Source organism: Rosa rugosa, chromosome 3 (genome assembly GCF_958449725.1).
Source record: "Rosa rugosa chromosome 3, drRosRugo1.1, whole genome shotgun sequence".
NCBI lineage: Eukaryota > Viridiplantae > Streptophyta > Magnoliopsida > Rosales > Rosaceae > Rosa > Rosa rugosa.
The window spans coordinates 43,496,121-43,514,709 of record NC_084822.1 but is presented as its reverse complement, the minus strand read 5'-3'; the positions used below and the strand labels follow the sequence as shown (position 1 = coordinate 43,514,709).

General features: G+C 40.7%; 3 protein-coding genes across 4 annotated transcripts; 1 reads left to right on the top strand and 2 right to left on the bottom strand.

The window, feature by feature from the left end:
• Window positions 1-1,753: 1,753 nt before the first annotated feature.
• On the bottom strand, window positions 1,754-4,717 carry LOC133737771 (uncharacterized). The gene is made up of 2 exons (XM_062165269.1): window positions 2,917-4,717; window positions 1,754-2,406 (listed from the first exon to the last, which is right to left on the bottom strand). Exons 1-2 carry the CDS (start codon window positions 4,715-4,717, stop codon window positions 1,754-1,756), a joined length of 2,454 nt encoding a protein of 817 aa, XP_062021253.1.
• Window positions 4,718-5,311: 594 nt separating this feature from the next.
• Window positions 5,312-11,110, top strand: LOC133736419 (histone acetyltransferase GCN5). Its single transcript, XM_062163895.1, has 13 exons — window positions 5,312-6,019; window positions 6,150-6,214; window positions 6,377-6,457; window positions 6,554-6,625; window positions 7,413-7,581; window positions 7,822-7,865; window positions 8,219-8,318; window positions 8,472-8,540; window positions 8,740-8,794; window positions 9,541-9,653; window positions 10,178-10,271; window positions 10,703-10,844; window positions 10,925-11,110. Exons 1-13 carry the CDS (start codon window positions 5,444-5,446, stop codon window positions 10,986-10,988), a joined length of 1,644 nt encoding a protein of 547 aa, XP_062019879.1. The 5' UTR covers window positions 5,312-5,443; the 3' UTR covers window positions 10,989-11,110.
• A 186-nt stretch (window positions 11,111-11,296) lies between these two features.
• Window positions 11,297-13,818, bottom strand: LOC133736420 (light-inducible protein CPRF2-like). Of its 2 annotated transcripts, none has more exons than XM_062163897.1 (6): window positions 13,329-13,818; window positions 13,152-13,233; window positions 12,819-13,008; window positions 12,270-12,345; window positions 12,030-12,155; window positions 11,297-11,933 (listed from the first exon to the last, which is right to left on the bottom strand). In XM_062163897.1, the coding sequence occupies exons 1-6, from the start codon at window positions 13,701-13,703 to the stop codon at window positions 11,442-11,444; spliced, it is 1,341 nt and encodes a 446-aa protein (XP_062019881.1). In that variant the 5' UTR covers window positions 13,704-13,818; the 3' UTR covers window positions 11,297-11,441. The 2 variants fall into 2 exon arrangements, with proteins under 2 accessions (XP_062019881.1, XP_062019880.1); XM_062163896.1 differs by having other exon boundaries at window positions 13,152-13,248; window positions 13,329-13,816.
• Window positions 13,819-18,589: the final 4,771 nt, after the last annotated feature.

Below are 18,589 nucleotides of genomic sequence, written 5' to 3'. Positions count from 1 at the left end.
AGTTCTTTTACAATCAGCAACAACAATCACTTCTAAAGATTGAAGTGAATCAAATCCGATCAGAGGATAATGTAGCGGACTTATTCACTAAGTCGTTACCTAAATCCACCTTCGAGAAACATGTGAAGAGCATCGGATTGAGAAAGTTATTCGAACTCCCACGATTGTAGCAATCAGGGGGAGATATCGACATCAGGGGGAGTTATGATGCCTACATGTTCGATCTCGAAGAGTAGAGGACGTGTTGTACTCTTTTTCTCCTCCTCGAGCGTATTTTTGTCCCACAGGGTTTTTCACTCGAGCAAGGTTTTTAACGAGGCAACCGATGAAGCGTCACCACTAAGTTTAAGCGGCACAAGGGGGAGTGTTGAAGGAAAATCGACTTAGTGTGCCTTATCAAACTAGGAATAGTTTCATAGTTGTAATAGGAGAGAAGGTTCTAGAATTCCTAGTCCTACTCGGATTAGTTTTCCTTGTAACATTAGAACATGTACTTTGTAATCCCTATATATAGGGCTCCTATTCTCAATAATGAATATATAATTCTCTCATCAATCTCTCTCAATTCTATTATCCTTAAACATGATTGAGTTTTTCAGCTATAGAAAAAAAATGAGATGTTTAAAGTAAATCTTTACTTGTTAGTAATCCTACATATAATATTTCACCTTAGATTATTGTAGCTCATTATATAATAGCACTTATTCAAGATTTTTTTTTTTGAAATATAGTAGATAATTGATTAAACAAACATATCTAAAAGTTTCATTTAAAATTTCCATGTTTTTCGTTAAATTTCCATAATTTTTCTTGATTATTTACCGAAATCGATATATTCTCGAAATTTCCGTTTCCGGAACCATCGATATTTCCTCGAAACTCGATATTTTGGTCCTTGCTTATATCCAATGTATTGTTTGGTCATGCCGTCATGTTAATGAAATTATACTTTTGGCCATAAATATATATCAATTGTATAAAATTAGTATGTCGTGATTACCAATCAATACCATATTATGCTTAAATATTGATTAATTTCATATATTCATCTGGAATTGATCCTATATATCTTCATCACCTGTGTAATATGAATGCAGAAAATGCGCTTGATCAGCTACAGGCCAAGTTCGCCAAGAGGGAAGTAAGTTCTAATTCCAAATTAAGAATTGAAGCTTTTTCAATTGTTATTTGCATTATTTTCTTATTAATTACCGGGACCTCCTTTCATCTAATTGTGTGTAGGTTAAAGTACTGAACAATAGATCAAAACTGTATAACGTATGTGATGCATACAAATGGAAGCACCCTGTGTATGAGTGCTGCAAAGAGGAAGGGCCGGCCCACCTGAGGATGTAAGTTCATCATCAACAAAATTTACTTTGTGTTTTTGTTAGTAGATGCTAACTAGTGATCTAACCAAGATCATACATCTAATTGATTAAACCTCAGGTTCACCTTCAAGGTCGTTATTGAAATAAAAAAGGAACCCTCAGAGCCAAACACAGAAGTGGAATGCTTTAGTGCACCGCAGCTGAATAAGAAAGCTGCAGCGGAACACGCCGCAGAAGGAGCGTTATGGTACTTGAAGAAGGTTGGTTATGATTAATAATTCAGAGATGGGTGAAATAAACTATTGTGCTCTTTGAAATAAAGTAATAACGATCTGTTCTTTGTGTTGTTGCAAACTAAAGATGAAAAACTGAAGTTGGTAAGGGAAATGGTGAAAAAAAATTTTTGGGAATGAAAACTTTCATTAAAACAGAAACCAAAGGAAACAAGCAGAAGGACAAAGCTCATAAAGCCTCAAAAAGGAGAGGCCAGAGCAGAGGCAAGGAGGGCCAGGGCACCCATCATACAACAAGATTTCAGAAAGAGAAGAAGGCGGGTGTGAAAGCCAGTTCACAGGGCACTTTCCTCTGCAAGCAAGAGCAGCTAGATGATCTGCTGCACAATTTGCTGATCTGCTGGTCCAAAGCCAGCTGACTTGCCGGGTTTGAGCTAGATACCGGACTTGAGTGATAATGTTAGTAGCCTGCCAATCTGCAGGGGGAACATTTGTAGTGAGACTCTTGATGAGAGATTGAGAATCTGAAGCTAATTCCACATGCCGATGAGGGAAGGAGAGAGCAAGAACCATGGCTTCATTCATTGCAAAAGCCTCAGCTGCCAACACAGAAGGAGCGGAAATGGTTTTAACTGACCCAGCAATTATACGACCGTGATGATTACGTGCAATTGCGGCAACACCACATGATAATGAGTCAGAATGCCAGGCTGCATCAGTATTAATTTTGAGAGCATGTATGGGGGGTGGTTGCCAGTGATGAGAAGCACGGGATTGGGAGGTGGAAGATGAAGGAGTGTGAGGGGGTGAAGGACATTTCTTATGCACAGTGAATTCTGAAGCTGCATGAAATGCAGAGGAAGCAATCAAAGACGGGTTGGGTTCAACATGGTTAAAGAAGCAGAAGCACCTATGCTTCCAGATTCTCCAAAGAAGAAAAGATATCTGAGTGAAGAAGTCCCCGGAGGCATCCATCAAACTGATTTGGTGAAGCCAGCGATCAAAAGAGGTAATTTGTTGAGGTTGGATTTTATAACTTAGAGGATGGCCAAACCAAGTAGCCATTGACCATTTGCAGGTGAGGAGCAGATGTTCAACAGATTCAGGGAATAAATTGCATAGAGGACAAAGGGCAGAGGTAGAAATATGCCTATGAAAAAGAGTAGCTTTGACAGGCAGGATGTTATGGCATGCTCGCCACAAAAAGATTTTTATTTTTGGAAGGGTTTTCAGTTTTTGGATCCAAGGCCAAATGGAGGGTTGAATTGAGTGGGATTGGTGAGGATGAATGAAGGAGTGGATGTGTGAACGATTGTGGTGAAAGTGGTAGCCCGAACGGACCGTGTAATTACCATTTTTCACATGAGGCCAAATCAATTTGTCCGGGGTCTGAGGGTCAATGAGAGGGATGGCAGAGATACGCCGAACTGAATCTGCAGATAGATATGTAGAAATGCGGCTAGTGTCCCACTGTTTGGAGTTCCAGTCAATAAGAGAACTTACTAAAGAGGAGGAGTCGATATGATCAGCACATATTGGGGAAGGGGAGGGCATTGGGACCCAATGGTCAGACCACAAATTGACTGAAGAACCATTTCCAATATTCCATACAGTACCTTGGTGCAGAAGATCTCTACCGATTAGGATGCTAGACCAAATCCATGATGGGGTGCCACCTTTCCGAGCATGGAGCAGGGTAGTGTTAGGGAAGTATCTCTGTTTAAGAACTCTAGCACACAGGGAAGATGGATCTTGAATTAGCCTCCAAGCTTGCTTGGCAAGTAAGGCATCATTAAAGGATTGCATATTTCGAAATCCAAGGCCACCCTGATCTTTAGGCAAACTAAGGAAGTCCCATGATTTCCAATGAATTCCCGAGGAATCAGTGTTACCCCACCAAAATTTACTCAATATAGAATTAAGCTCATTGCAGGTAGAAAGAGGGAACTTAAAGCACGACATTGGGTAGGCCGGGATAGCAGAGGCTACAGACTTTATTAGAACCTCTTTCCCAGCTTGACTGAGTGAAGTTTGCTTCCAACCTTTAACTTTTTTCAAAACAGCTTCTTTGATGTAAGCTAGAGCACCTCTTTTGGAACGACCCCAAGTGGTGGGAAGTCCTAAGTACTTGCCCAGATCAGTTACAACCTTCATACCCAAAATGGAGCTGAGAAAATGGATTATTTTTGGCCTGGTATTTGGACTGAAGTAGAGGGAGGACTTGTCGGCGTTGATGAGCTGACCAGAAGCGAGGCAGTAAGTATGAAGAATGTCGGAGAGATGTTCACAATTTTGAAGAGTTGCTCTTAGAAAGAAAAGAGAGTCATCTGCAAAGAACAAGTGACTAATTTCAATGCCCGGTTGACCAAGAGATATTGGATGCAGGAGTTGAGTATTGCAGGCTTTGATCAACATTCTAGAGAGGACATCGTTAACGAATAGGAATAAGAAGGGAGACAGGGGATCTCCTTGGCGAAGGCCACGTGAGGGTCTGAAACTTGCACCTGGTTTTCCATTAAAAAGAACAGAGTAAGAGACTGAAGTTACACAGCTCATAATGAGATCCACCCAATGGGCAGCAAACCCCAATTTTCGGAGAACAGCATCTAGGAAGGTCCATTCCACTCTGTCAAAAGCTTTGCTCATATCTAATTTCAACCCAAAAGCACCATCATGACCAGAGCGAAGCAGTTTGAGATGGTGGAATGCTTCATGAGCAACAATGATGTTGTCTTGGATTTGCCTCTGTTGGATAAAAGCTGACTGATTCTCAGTGATTAAGTCAGACATGAAAGGCTTTAGTCTGCTTACCATAATTTTGTATGAGAAATTGCATAAAGCAATAGGTCGGTATTGTGAGGCAGAAACAGGGCACTGGACCTTGGGAACTAAGGCTATATGAGTTTGGTTAAAGTGAGAGAGAGTGTTTTGTGCAGCAAGATGGTTGATAGCAGATTCATGGACAACAGACTTGACTATATCCCAATGAGTTTGATAAAAAATGCCAGAAAAGCCATCAGGTCCCGGTGCTTTAAAGCCCCCCAAGTCAAATGGTGAAAAATTGAACCCTTCATTTTCTGCAACTAATAGTGTCATGTCATTAATTTGTAACATCAATTTATATCCAAAATTGATTTCAACATCCAAGTACATGTACACGGATGCCGACGGGCAGGGTGGGGTTGGGTTTCCCTCAATATTGTTACTTCATCCAAAAAATTTCTCATCTCCATCTTTGAACATTATGTGCTTGAGCATGAAAGGGGTTCTCCATCGCGATTGCTCCCACAATACTAAAATTTTAACTTTTTTTTGTTCTTAATATGATTTGAACATACATCGATCTATTCTTAGTAAGTACGTACGTTGTAAAAAGGTATTTTTCCCCTCGTTCTAGAATCTTTTCCTTCTTCCACTTTTTTCTTTTTTGACAATGATCAATTTTCTATGTCACTAAATTTAACAATGTTTTTACCGCCTTTCGAATTATAAGTACTTGACTTTAGAAGAAATCTTCATGTGTCGAAGGTCTACGCCTTTGTTTCCGAACGGCTAAAACGATACGCCGATTACGGGGAATGGAGGAACCAGGCGGACACCTCAATGAGCTCAATCCCTCCATCCCCGCCCTCTTAACTGATTCGAAGATAGAAAACTTGGCGGGAGGAAGATGTTGCTGGATCTTCATATTGGGCCTAGTGTCTGGGCGGGTCACACACTTTTTTTAAGATAGAGTCCAACTGTTGCGCACGTGCTTCCCTTTCTTCAATCTTCCATTCCATGTCTCTCTCTCTGTTCGAACTGGCCGATCAGCTCTAGAGTGCCCTAAACTCTTGACTCGGTCCGAGTCAACTCACAGGCCCGAGTTAACCCCACGCAATGGACACGCACTCTTCTCACCTCGCCGTCTCCAACCGTTCGCGGAGCTCGCAGTCCCCGTCGCCGTCCCACTCGGCCTCCGCCTCCGCCACCTCCTCCATCCACAAGCGCAAGCTCGCGTCTGAGGACCACGCGCCCCCCTTCCCTCCCTCCTCCTTCTCCGCCGACACCCGCGACGGCGCTCTCACCTCCAACGACGACCTCGAGAGCATCTCCGCCCGCGGCGGCGGCGCCGACTCCGACTCCGACGATGAGTCCGAGGCCCTCGGCGACGACGACGAGGACTTCGACCACGACTCCTCCATGCGCAACTTCACTGCCGCTCGCCTCGATAACAGCGGCGGCTCCGCCGCGGCCTCGGCGCGCAATTCGAAGCTCAAGACGGAGAATTTGACGGTTAAGATTGAGAATTCGGATAGTGTTAAGGACGGCGGTGGGAATGCCGGGACCTGTACGGTGGGGCCTACTTCGTCGGTGCCGGGGATAATGGTGAAGGAGGACGCGACTAAAATTTTTACAGAGAATATACAAACCAGTGGAGCTTATAGTGCTAGAGAGGAGCTACTGAAGAGAGAGGTACAGCCTTTCTGCACTTTCAAGTATCACATTGACAATTTTTTTATGAAATTCAGAATTGTGAATTAGTAGGAAGCAATGCTTAATTGGTTATATTAAGTTCTATTGTTTTTCGTAATTTCGATTTTAGGAGGAAGCAGGGAGGCTCAAGTTTGTGTGCCTTTCGAATGATGGTATTGATGAGCATATGGTCTGGTATTTGTCTCTGATGAACTTTTGTTTCTAATCTTGGCTGGTTCAATTTCTTGTTACGAGTTTGGTTAATAACACTGAACGGAATCGGTAGAAACTAAGTGGTAATAAAAGTTCTGTCCTGGTGTGGAGTTTAATCTATGCCTATGCTTTGGGTTTTCTCAGGTTGGTAGGATTGAAGAACATATTTGCCAGGCAACTACCAAACATGCCCAAGGAGTACATTGTTCGACTGGTTATGGATAGGTAATGCTATTAGCTCCATAGCTCATTTCATCCCTCTGTAGTTATATTTTAATTTCTCGTTTAAATTTGTTTATGGTTTTCACTTTCGGGTGACAGGAGCCATAAGTCGGTTATGGTTATCAGACGTAATCATGTTGTTGGTGGCATAACTTATCGACCATATGTCAGGTAAAGTTTATACCTTTTTCTTCGTCTCCTTGTATTTCCATTTCCACATTCTTAAATACAACTTTAAGGTTTTAAAATATTTGCACTGTATATGAACATTACTCGAATGAAAGATTCTCAATGAATATAAGAAGGACTACTAGATCACTTGTTTAAAATCATTTCATTACATTTCCTGGCTTTATTCTGTTGTCAGAACTACTCTATTAGTATTCAATAATCCCATTTACGGTTTCACAACATAAAGCGATCTCTAGTATCTTTCTTCCCTAAATTGTCTGTATATTAGATACAATTTGTGGCTTTGAAACTCCCCAGTAACTTTCTGATCATATTTATCATCAGATAGTTAAATGCTTAGGAGTATAGTTGGAGTTCATATTCCTGAAATCCCAAGAGTTTGAATATGTAATGATTAGGCACTTCAAAGTTGGTTCGCCCCTATGAAGTGAAACTTTGCCAAACTCTGTCTGTTCATTGTTGTTCCTGTGAAACTTCCAGGAACTCTTAGTAATATCTATGATATGATAGTGGTACTTAGGACTTCTGTATAGTCCGTGATGATATTCTTAGAGGCCCAAGAGTTTGAACATGTAATAAATCATCAAGCCATTGCAAAGTGTTAACGAATGTTCTTTTCATTTGGATCTCTCATAGCCTCTGTATCGTTGTATATGAAGGGGGAATAGTTATATGGTAATTTAAATAGTTTGTGCATTAGTGTTATAGTTTCATCTAGGAGCTACCACAGTCCCCCTGTTACCAACACTCTTTTTCTGGATTACAGCCAAAGGTTTGGAGAGATAGCTTTTTGTGCAATCACAGCTGATGAACAAGTAAAAGGTTATGGCACCAGACTGATGAATCACTTAAAACAACATGCACGGGATGTTGATGGGCTAACCCATTTCCTGACCTATGCTGACAATAATGCCGTTGGCTATTTTATTAAACAGGTCTTGTTATCTACTGTTCTTGCAATCTTCTTTTAGAATTTCTACTGATTGCTTTAGCATAAACTAATAGTGGCAAAACTACATGTGCTTTCAAAATTTTGGGTCTGAAGTCTCAGCTTTTGAAATACTTTATTTAACTGTCTCCTTCGGATCTCTTTCTTTTTGTGCTCCTGAATGATGAACTGAAACTGGTGAAGAAATTGCACTAAATCATATATATATATATATATATACTTGCAGGGTTTTACGAAAGAGATTTACCTGGAGAAGGACAGATGGCATGGGTATGTTATATGCATCACTCTAATTGTATGAAGACTATCATATTCTGTTTTAAGATTTAGGGGTCTTATTGTGCTTAAGCTGTCACTGTTAAAACAATTAAAGAAATGTGTTTTGGTCTCAAAAGCCATTTGGGGAAGGGGCCTAGCATTGTTACAACTGATGCTTTATTTTCTGACTTTTAATTACCATCATCAAAGTCCAAATGTAACCCGAGAAAAAAAGGAAAGATAAGATAAACAAATGAGCATGTAACCTGCTTGTCCTTCATCAGAAATGAGTTTCTAGATGTATGTATCTTACTGCGTCGGAGAATCTTTTTAAAACTTTGTCAACATTTTTTTATGGTTTGCAGCTATATAAAAGACTATGATGGAGGAATCCTAATGGAATGCAAAATAGACCAAAAGCTTCCATATACTGATTTATCAACTATGATTCGTCGTCAAAGGCAGGTAATAGTCCATTTGTTCGCTTATAGATTTGTGTAATTAATGTTTAGATGTGTTTCCATCTTATTATGGTAATGGTGGATGCCAAAGCATTTGTATTGCACCAACATGGATTTACTCTAATCTAGACTATTCTGCATGTTTGACATATGGTAGGCAATTGATGAAAAGATAAGAGAGCTCTCAAATTGTCACATTGTTTATCCTGGCATTGATTTCCAAAAGGTATATTCTAAAACTTATTTATACCGATCTAATCGATTGTGCCACTTTTTCATGTATTAACAACTAACCAGTGGAGTATTAGACATACTAGTGAGAATCTGGTGTCATTACTTATAATCTGCTGTCATGGCACATTTGAGCTGTGCCTTCCTATGTTTCTTAAACTTAATTTCTGAACTTGAATTAATTTATTTATCAGAAAGAAGCTGGTATTCCTAAAAAGCTCATCAAGGTCGAGGACATCCCTGGCTTGAGTAAGTAATTTAATTTTGCTTAACGAAGCATTCCATTATGTACTTTTTGGATCAGTAGGTGCCTCTCTTTTGATTCTTTTCCAAACAACCTTTAGACTAATTTTCCAGGTTTGAATGCGGCCCTTAAATGCTGAACATCAAATGTTAATTACATCTTTATTTATTTTTGATGTATGTCTAGACTAGTTGAAAGTTAAATCTTTAAATTCAAATCTATATGACAATTTGTTTGAGAACAAGAAATTATTACCACTTCTGTTTAACTATCATAGTTTTTAAAATACTTTTAGTATTATATTAACTAGGCTACTGGACATATTGTAGGAGTCTAACATATTACACCAACTATGAGGTTTTGGTTTTATACATTAGTGTAAATAAGCATTGGAATGAAGTGGGGACTAAAGGCACAGTATGCGCCACCTGATAGTTAGCTTCTATTAAGCAAGAGTACTTTTGACTATCTTATAAAGGAAGATGCTTTGAAACTTGTAATTGAAGTACACTTGAAATTTGTAGAATTTAGAAGACTTGGAACGTAGACTAGTTATATAGGACACTTTGGCGGTGTCTTTGGCGGTGTATGATATGCTACCTGTAGTCAGTCACGAGAAGCACTAATATCATGCTAATCTCATTGTTTATGCCCTAATGGAATTCTTTTGCTCATCAACTAAGATGCTAGTTTAGTTTCTGTTGGTGAAGTTGGAGTGCTAATTCAAAGTTTATGATAATTCTGATAATAGGGGAGGCTGGGTGGACCCCTGATCAATTTGGCCATTCACGTTTTGGAGCTTTGACAGCTTCCACAGAGAATGCCAAAAAGCATTTGACTGCTTTCATGCGTGCCCTTCTGAAGGTTAGTTTCTTAGCTCTTCTTTCTCAAGTTTAAATTTGATTTTCTCTTATTTTTATTAAGATAATTGCATTTGACCTAGTATATTTTGCAACTAGTATCAAGTTACTAACACGCTGCTGGAACCTATGGGCTGATGAGAAAGCTGGGGTTTTTCAAAAAAAAAAAAAAAAATTGCATCTATGTGTGTCTCTTTTTTTAACCTTCATGGATGTTGCAAGGCTTTTCTTAGTTGCATACCTCTTAAGCTAAGAAATTATTCAAATCATTTGTTTACTTATCCTTAAATTTAATAGAAGAGTATAGGACTATCATCCTAGTGTCCCCTAAAGGAAGTGATATTCCAGGGGTAGGATATTATATACGAAACTTAATGCATAGCATGAGTTTAAAAATATTGTAATTACTTGAGTTTAAAACGTATCTATTTGAGTTCAAAGTCTATTTATACAATCATGAGAAATTTTTTTATTTTCCTATTGTCAATACTATGTGGATTCTGACCACATAACTTGTCATTTAAGCAGTCTATGCATGACCATGTTGATGCGTGGCCATTCAAGGAACCAGTCGATGCACGTGATGTTCCTGATTATTATGACATCATCAAAGATCCTATGGGTAAGGATTTTTCGTTTCAATCCATGCAACAGAATGGATTTGATATCATGGCCACCAGTTTAGTTCAGCCGTATCTGGAATTGTTTCAAGTGCTTTCATTGGAAACTGTAAAATTCCATTTGACTTCCGAGTTCTGATAATGGCGTTTGGGTCATAGCATAGTTTTGGCTTTTACATTTTGAGTTGTAAAATTTCACAAACTTAAATTATTTGAAAAGGCATGGTATGGGATAGGTTTTTAGTCACCATAACTTGTATGCTAATATTCTGTTGCTTAGGTGTTTACTCACCATATATTATTTCCTAGTACTTGTTATTGGAAATCTCTAACAAGTACTTCCACCTCTTCTAAGCTGTGTTTAGCATAGGTAACTAAACTTTGCATTGTTCTCAAATTTGGGATGTGTTGTCGGATATTCAATATGATGCAGATCTAAAGACAATGTCTAAGAGGGTAGAGTCGGAGCAGTATTATGTAACATTTGAGATGTTTGTTGCGGATGCCAAGAGGATGTTTGCAAATGCACGCACTTACAATTCTCCCGATACCATTTACTACAAGTGTTCAACCAGGCATGGTGTTTGTATCCCTCGTCATTTTTGTCATTATCTATCATTAGTTCTGATGTCAATGGATTTATTTCTTCTTGCAGGCTGGAATCTCACTTTCAAAGCAAAGTGCAATCAGGTCTCCAAGCTGGCGCCAAAATTCAGTAGTGAATTAAATGAACATATTACCACCTGTATCATTATTTTCAGCTCATGTAGTACCTTTTTTCTTGTTTCTTTCAAATGTAAGACATTTAAGACCCCATTAAGAAAAAAGAATTTCTTTCGAAGTCCTCTTGTGAAAGATGCTATCATGTAGAGAAATTATTTTTCTTAATGAAACCATGTTATTGTATTAGCATACAACTTGCATCCCAATACCTAAACTGAGATCAGATGGGTTCAACTAGTTCCTTTGGGAGGTTACCTGAGCAATAGTGGAGGTCTCAATTGAATTTCTCATAGGAGACACGGTGGAAACAAAAAAATTTAGCAAAAGAAAGTAGAAATACAAATTCATTAATAAAGTGCTCCCATGTTTTAAGTATCCAATCAAGCTTTTTATCCCTATCTGTAAAATAGGAAGGGATAAAAAAAGGCACTACAATACTACATTCATTTCTACTTCTTATTCTTGGGGACTGCATGGGGAATCTGAGGGTTCCAAACTGGCAATGCTTCACACGGATTCACTCCTGGCCGAAGTTGCTGCTGGTGCTGTTGCTGTTGCTGTTGCTGCTGCTGCTGCTGCTGCTGGTGCATGTGATCTATGCTAGCTGTGTGCTGAACTGAAGGTACTTCAGTCGTGTTGCTTCCCCTCACAATTGGTTGCCCAACAGTACTCTGTTGGTTTCCAACTAGAGGAATCGAGGGGTTTCCAGGGAAGCTGGTATCTAATCTCTGGTGATGTGGTGGAGTGTTGATACTAGGAGCCACTGGATGAAAGAGATGATTGGAGGTTGGTTGCATTGGCACAGAAGCATTGGCAGATGTATCCATTGGATTGCCTAGTGATGCCATGCTTGCTCTAGGTACATTTGGTACATTAGACATGGCTAGAAGTAGCGGGTTGATCCCTGTCTTCCTCTTGACAGATTCTTCTGCCATTTTCACCTGATAATTTCAGAGAATGTAAGTGTTAACCAATAAGAAAAATCAAATCAACAATATATTGACTAGGGAAAAGCAAGCACACAAGTATGTCTGTACCTTTGCTCTTAATGTCTCAATATTGGCTTCTAATATTCTTCTATCAACGACTGAATTATCATATTTGTGATTCACGTCAGTGAGTTGTTTTAACAGTGCAGAGTTTTCGACTCTTAGTTGGCCAGCCTATATGAAACCAAACATATAACTCCAATGGTCTCTACCAACAATAATTATTATTGGAAATATGAAGAAGAGAGCATGATTTTACTATTACAAATTTAAAAAAAGGAGCAGCACCTGGGTCTCAAGATCAGTCATTTGTGCTTGTTTTCTTCTTCTAGAGCGTCTAGCTGACTCCCGATTTGACAGCATCCTGAGCACCATCAACATGTCAATTGATAAAGGGCTATGTTTTTAGATTTACCAAATATGGTATTAACTCGCATATGGAGAGTAGTATCTGTTGAATTCCTGATATCAGAGATGACAATTTTTACAACAAACCTGTTGTCAAACAAATTCATCAGGTGAAAATTCATTCATGTAACAGACACCATCGCCTCATTCTAAATCTACTGATTTTGCTTCAAACAACACTAATTTCCAAGGGGAACACATGTTTGTTCACCATCGAGACATTCAATTTGTTGACGTCCGTCACATAATAGTCATACAATGACTATCATAGAGAAATTCTAACACACTTCAACGAAACCCTGAATACCAACTCTTACTATCTTTAGTCAAAGAGGTTTCCATGACATGAAACAAAACTAAATAATAGTAGGAAACTGATGGCAACCAAAATGAGACTACAAGCCATGGAATCAACATGAAGTGACTCACCTCCTAGCGCGCTTCACATCAGCAGGATCCATATTCTCGGTAATTTCAATGTCGCCTTCCAGGTCATCATCATCCGAGTCATCTTTCGACGATCCACTGGTTGTCTGAGCTTTTTTCTGAATAGCAGGTAAAGCCGGAATGCCAAGCGGGCTAGTATCAGCCTCACTATGTGGCAAACCATAACCCGCAGCTAGCACATTCCAAATCAAAATGGTCGCTCTATGTTAGACACAAACATATCTAACACTAACATTACTTACTAAAAGTGATCACTAAGCACTAAGCATAAAACAACATCAAATTCAAACACCTACAAGATTGTAAAGAACAAACCTTTATTATGAAGTGCAGAGGTCACTTGCGAAGGCTGTGGCAATATAGATTGAGTCTGCGCTACATTACCAGAACCCACAGGCTTCAACGACGAAGCCTGCAACCACATTCATTACACAAATTTCAGCAAAAAAAAAAAAAAAAAAATTGTAAAATTGACGAGAGAGATATAACTACCCGAGTGAGAGCGACTGCAGCACACGCGAGATCGAGCTTGCTCTTGAGCAGCTCGCGGTGGTACTGATCCGAATTAATCGGCGCCGTGGACGGCGGAGGAGGAGGCGGCGGACAATTGAGATGACGATCGGGCTTCTTGATCTCGACGACCTCCTCATCGGCCTCCTCGCGCTTCGACGTCGAGGAGTGAGCGGAGGAGACGGTCAATTGATCGGCGGCGGGGGGTGGTGGTGGTGGTGGGGCGGAGACGACTTCCTCTAGAAACTGCTCGAAGGCCCACTCGGAGGCGCTGCGATTCATCGGGAGAGACGGCGAGGAGGCCCAGAAGGTGTCAGAGATGTCGGGAATTTCGTCGGCCGGAAACGCCGAATGCATAGTCGTTTTCCGGGATGTGATCGGGTGCCGGTGCGGCTCTGAAATCCGAGATACTAGAGAAAAAGGAGTCACCAACTACGATTCGCCTAACTTTAATGTATTGGACTGCGGACCATTAGAGCTGGGATCCGGTGCTTTTCGTACCACGGTAATAATTGGAGTTTGCCTCTTTTCTGGGCCGTGATTGGGACTATTTAATCACGTGTTGGTTTGCGGTGTACGGAGATTGGTCGGCTTATGTAGTACGGATTGTAGGGTAGAGTAGCGAGAGGAAGTGAGGGCCCCCATGTGTGGGGTTTCATTAACTCTGGGTACAGTTCAGTTTTAACTATTTCACGGTGGTAGTTTTCCGTTATTACTTGGCGGTTGATTTGATGAATCTCGTTCTATAGTTTTGGCGCGCATATAACTGTCTCCAATAGTTGGCCTTCCTTCTTGTGGGAAGGCTGTTTGCTTTGTGTCACGAGCCGCAGCACGTAAGAGTAGTGCTATCGTGACACTTTATAAAGGAGATGCCAAGAGGTGCGAGTTTTGGAGACGCAATGGCAAGCTTGGAGCTAAATAGAGGGCAAGTGGCATTGTCGTAATTAAGTGGAACTTTGAGTTCGAGGTCTTCGGTTGGGAATCTAGGAAAACTCAAAACACAAGAAATGTCAAGGACCTCGAGACGAATCCAACGCACTTGACAGTATGTCATTTGGATTTTCTATGAATTAATTATGGATTATTAGTCTCCTCGGCTATTTTGATGTTTCATCCCACCTTGGCCATTTAAGCCCGATATGCTCTACAAGGGGAGACCTGGTGTCAAGCTCTCCACCACCCCGGTGCTGGCTTTCATGGGGCACTAAGTGAGCTTCTCCTGGGCACCCGTTAGGGACCTAGGGGGCCGGGCATGTGTCGTCAGAAAGGGGCGACATATGTTTCCATGAGTCGAGATGTCTTGTGGACAATATCGGCTGAAAAGCAGATATTGCGGGTCGGCGTCGAGGGCGAGGTTCGTATGAGGGCGGTCCTTATGCCATCAACGTTAGACAAACATGCGGCCTTACGAAAGATATGTCAGGACCCCGTGGTGCTCATTTGCCACGGAGCAAGCGACGTGGGCATGTGTTAAGGTTCGACCTTGCCCAAAGAAAAGTGATGCCAGCAAGCACGGGAGGGGTGCCCCGTGCTAGACTAAAGGAAGCTCGAGAGGGGCATCGAGGGTGAGTTGCTCACTCGAGCGGCGTGCCACTATGCAAGACGGTACGCCAGCTTGGGGATTGGCCTACAAGTGAGGACAGGCCTTAGAGCCATGATAGTCATCAAGAAGATAACATGGTTAGTCTCGTTAGAAGGGAAATGCCACACGGCCAGGATGGCTTGTCAGGAAGACACTCGAGGCGAAGTATGCGGGCATGTGTTGCCCATGAGCCGAGTGGGTGGTGCAAGGGATGCCCACGAGGCGAATGAGTTGTGCATGCTACTAAGGAATGACCGAATGAGGGAATGTAAAGACCAATTAGGTCTCGGTACACTGTCATGCTACTTGTTATCGACGTGCGAGATGCACACGGGTCAGCAACGGGCTGGCACAAGCCTGGATGACACGGAAGCCTATCGATTGGGCAAGTGTCTTAGGAGACAACCATGACACAAGGAAGCGATCAGTTAGTCACAAGGTGTGAGACTCATGTATGAGTAGCTTTCGTTGATAAATCCCAAAAAGTAAAGGGGACAATGTCGAAATGGTCAAGTTGACAAGAGAAGCACACAGAGGAAAAGAAAAATGGAGTATCAAGGGAGAAAGGAAGACAGGCTGGCCTCAGTCCAGAGTAACCTTAGCGCCTCACGGGCTAATTCCGTCACGTATAAAGTCGGCCCGTGACACTTTGTTCTTTATAGTGTTCTTTTTCCTTTGTTGTAGTTGTTCTTAATAAGAGGAGTGGAGCGAAGAAAAGACATACCTGTTGTGCTGCTGTTGCAATGAGAATTAGAGTAAGAGAATTTTTGAACTGATTTCCACATCCTCTTGAGTATTTATGAGACTCAAATCGACACTAGTCGGAAAGAACAACACTGGAACCTCCAACTGATTTGGTAGGAAAAAGGGCTTTGTCATACGACAATAGTTGCTCGCTCTAAGCGTTCTCAGTTCTGTTAAATAAATTTGTTTCCGAGAATTTCATTTATCAAATTGTGATCAAATAATTTAATTATTTTTTATTATTCTTTTTCATTTGGTGAAACACACCGACCAAACATATAGAGGCGATTTTAGAGACACTTTTTTTAAATTATTTTATTAATTAATTTTTTTGTTAATTTATTAATGACTATAACACCCTTCATTTACTAAAAGTTACTCTATAATAACCTGTGGTTCAAGGTTATAGACATCTTTTCACACCCATTTTGTCCATTTCATCATGTTGTTGTTGATAGTGTAGTGGTCTACAGAGTAGTCAAAGAGAGTAAACTTAGATGGTATTTGGTTTTTGGTTTAGATACTTGTGGATCTTCCTCAAATATGAAGCTGCCAACTTTCGCAATATTTGTACCTAAATTTTTTCCTGTTGTTACAACTACACTGTTGACATAATAACTAGGTTAAACCAAGTCCCAAAATTGATACAGAAGAAGAATGTTTTCTTCTCTGACCCTCGCTAGAGGGTTTTCTTGGTGGCGGCTTGTTAGTGGTGGTCTTGTACCTGCGATTGAGCAAGGTTTTTCACCTCTATCTCGTCTTTTCCTCGGGGTTGATAGCGGGCTTGCTCGGCGTTTCCTCGTGTTCATAAACTGTGGTCTCTTGCTTTTAACAGTGAGCAGGGCTGGAGTTCGGGAGTCCGGTTTGGAGTTGAATTTGCATATCAGTGATCCTCTGGTTGAGAGGATCAGAGAAGTTTTGATGCTTGGGGCACCTTGGTCGAAGGCGTCTGGGGCTGGTTGGCAATCGGTGATTGGTGACGGGGACTGGCAGGATCCGGTTCGTGCTTCTCCATTGGACAGAAGCTGTGATGAATTAGGGCACTGGTGGTGGAATTTTCCCTCTAGAGGCGTTGACAGGGATGAGGCTGACATCACCGCTGCTGGCCAGGACAAGGTTGGCCGCGATCTGGTGTAGGGTTTGGTCCTTGATGGCGACAGTGGTTTCCATGGGAGCAGTAGCTTCCATGGCGATGGCGGGGGTTTCCGAGAGGGTGGCGGCAGCGACAGTGCTAGGTTTTGGGCCCATATGGAGGTGGCGGCGGCAACACCAGCGTTGTCTTCTCCTCTAGGGTTTGCGGAAATTGGGCCTTGGATATGGTCCACTTCTGTGGGGCTTTGGGTTCATTGTTGGCCTATGTTTTTATTTTTTAATTTAGTAGTGGGCCTTTCTCTCTTTGTCCACAAAGAGGGTGGGTCTGTATTTTTCTTGGCTTGAGCGGGAAAGAATGCGGAGAAAGATTGGGGCTCTGTTGTCTTTTTTACTTTTCTTCAGAGCTCTAATTGTTCTTTGTCTGAGCTTAATATTAAAAGGTGGGTGTGCTAGGGGTGTGCTGAGTAGTACGCTTGTGTGAGGGGTGTGCTAGTGTAGTGTGCTCTATGTAATGGCTTCTTCTGACGGCCCTATGGGCAAGTCATTATTGTACTGCTTGCTGAACTTTATAAAAGTGTGACATTTTCAACTCAAAAAAAAAACTACACTGTTGACATTGCTCATTCTTCACTATCAAGTTTATATCATGTGTTGAATTGCAATTATTTAATAGAAGGTGACATTTTTCCACTTCTTCCCTATAGTTATTTGTAATGCTTTAGGAAATGTATTCAGACATCGTATGTTTTAGTTAGGTAACACTTTTAATTGTTTCCTGCATTTCAAATTTGGGGTAATTGATAAACCTTATTGGCTATCTGACGTACTTATATCTGATATACCTATCTAAATTGCTTAAATATATACAATTTCTTATTCTCAAAAAAAAAAAAATACACCCACTTAACCACTTTAGCTGACAAAGTGAGTTCTCATAATTTTCCCTAAAATTTCACAAACAGTACACCAAGTAAAGGCCACTAATAATTCTTATACATAAAGTTCCAAACCAATCATTTCGGTACACGAAATCTGAAACTCGACCCACTATCAGTACACGACGTCAATGACGCCGTTAATTTGATACCAAAATGTCTATTATGCCCTCAATTTTTTTTTTTAATAATTTTTTTTTTCTGTTCTTTTTTTTTTTCCTTCGTTTTTATCTCTTTCTTCTTCCTTCTTCCTTCTTCCGGATCCACAGCAAGAAAGAGAGAGAGAGAGGGATCTGAGGAAGGAGGAATTGAATAGATGAAGAAAAATCAGAAAGAAAGAAAGGAAAACTAAAGAACAAAGGTGGGTTTCGAAGTGGGTGAGCTCGGGCTTCTTCTCACATGAAGAACAGAGGTGGGTTTCGTGGAGCTGGAAGAAGAAAGAGATAAAAACGAAGGAAAAAAAAAAAGAAGAGAAAAAAAAAACTGAGGGGATAATAGACATTTTGGTGTCAAATTAACGGCGTCATTGACGTCGTGTACTGATAGTGGGTCGAGTTTCAGATTTCGTGTACCGAAATGATTGGTTTGGAACTTTATGTATAAGAATTATTAGTGGTCTTTACTTGATGTATTGTTTGCGAAATTTTCCCTAATAATAAATAGATGTTTAAGGACACCTAGTAATTGTGTGTCTGGCCCAAACTCTAATTACTTAAGGTTAGTCTTATAGATATTCTCGGAGATATCTTCATAGATATTCAAATAATTGTACGATTATGTTTCCTTATAAGACTCTGATTATATGCTTGTAATCCTCTATATAAAGAGGCCAGGCCCTTATGATTAATGAAAGACAACTCATTCTCTCTCAATTCTCTCTACTATTCTCT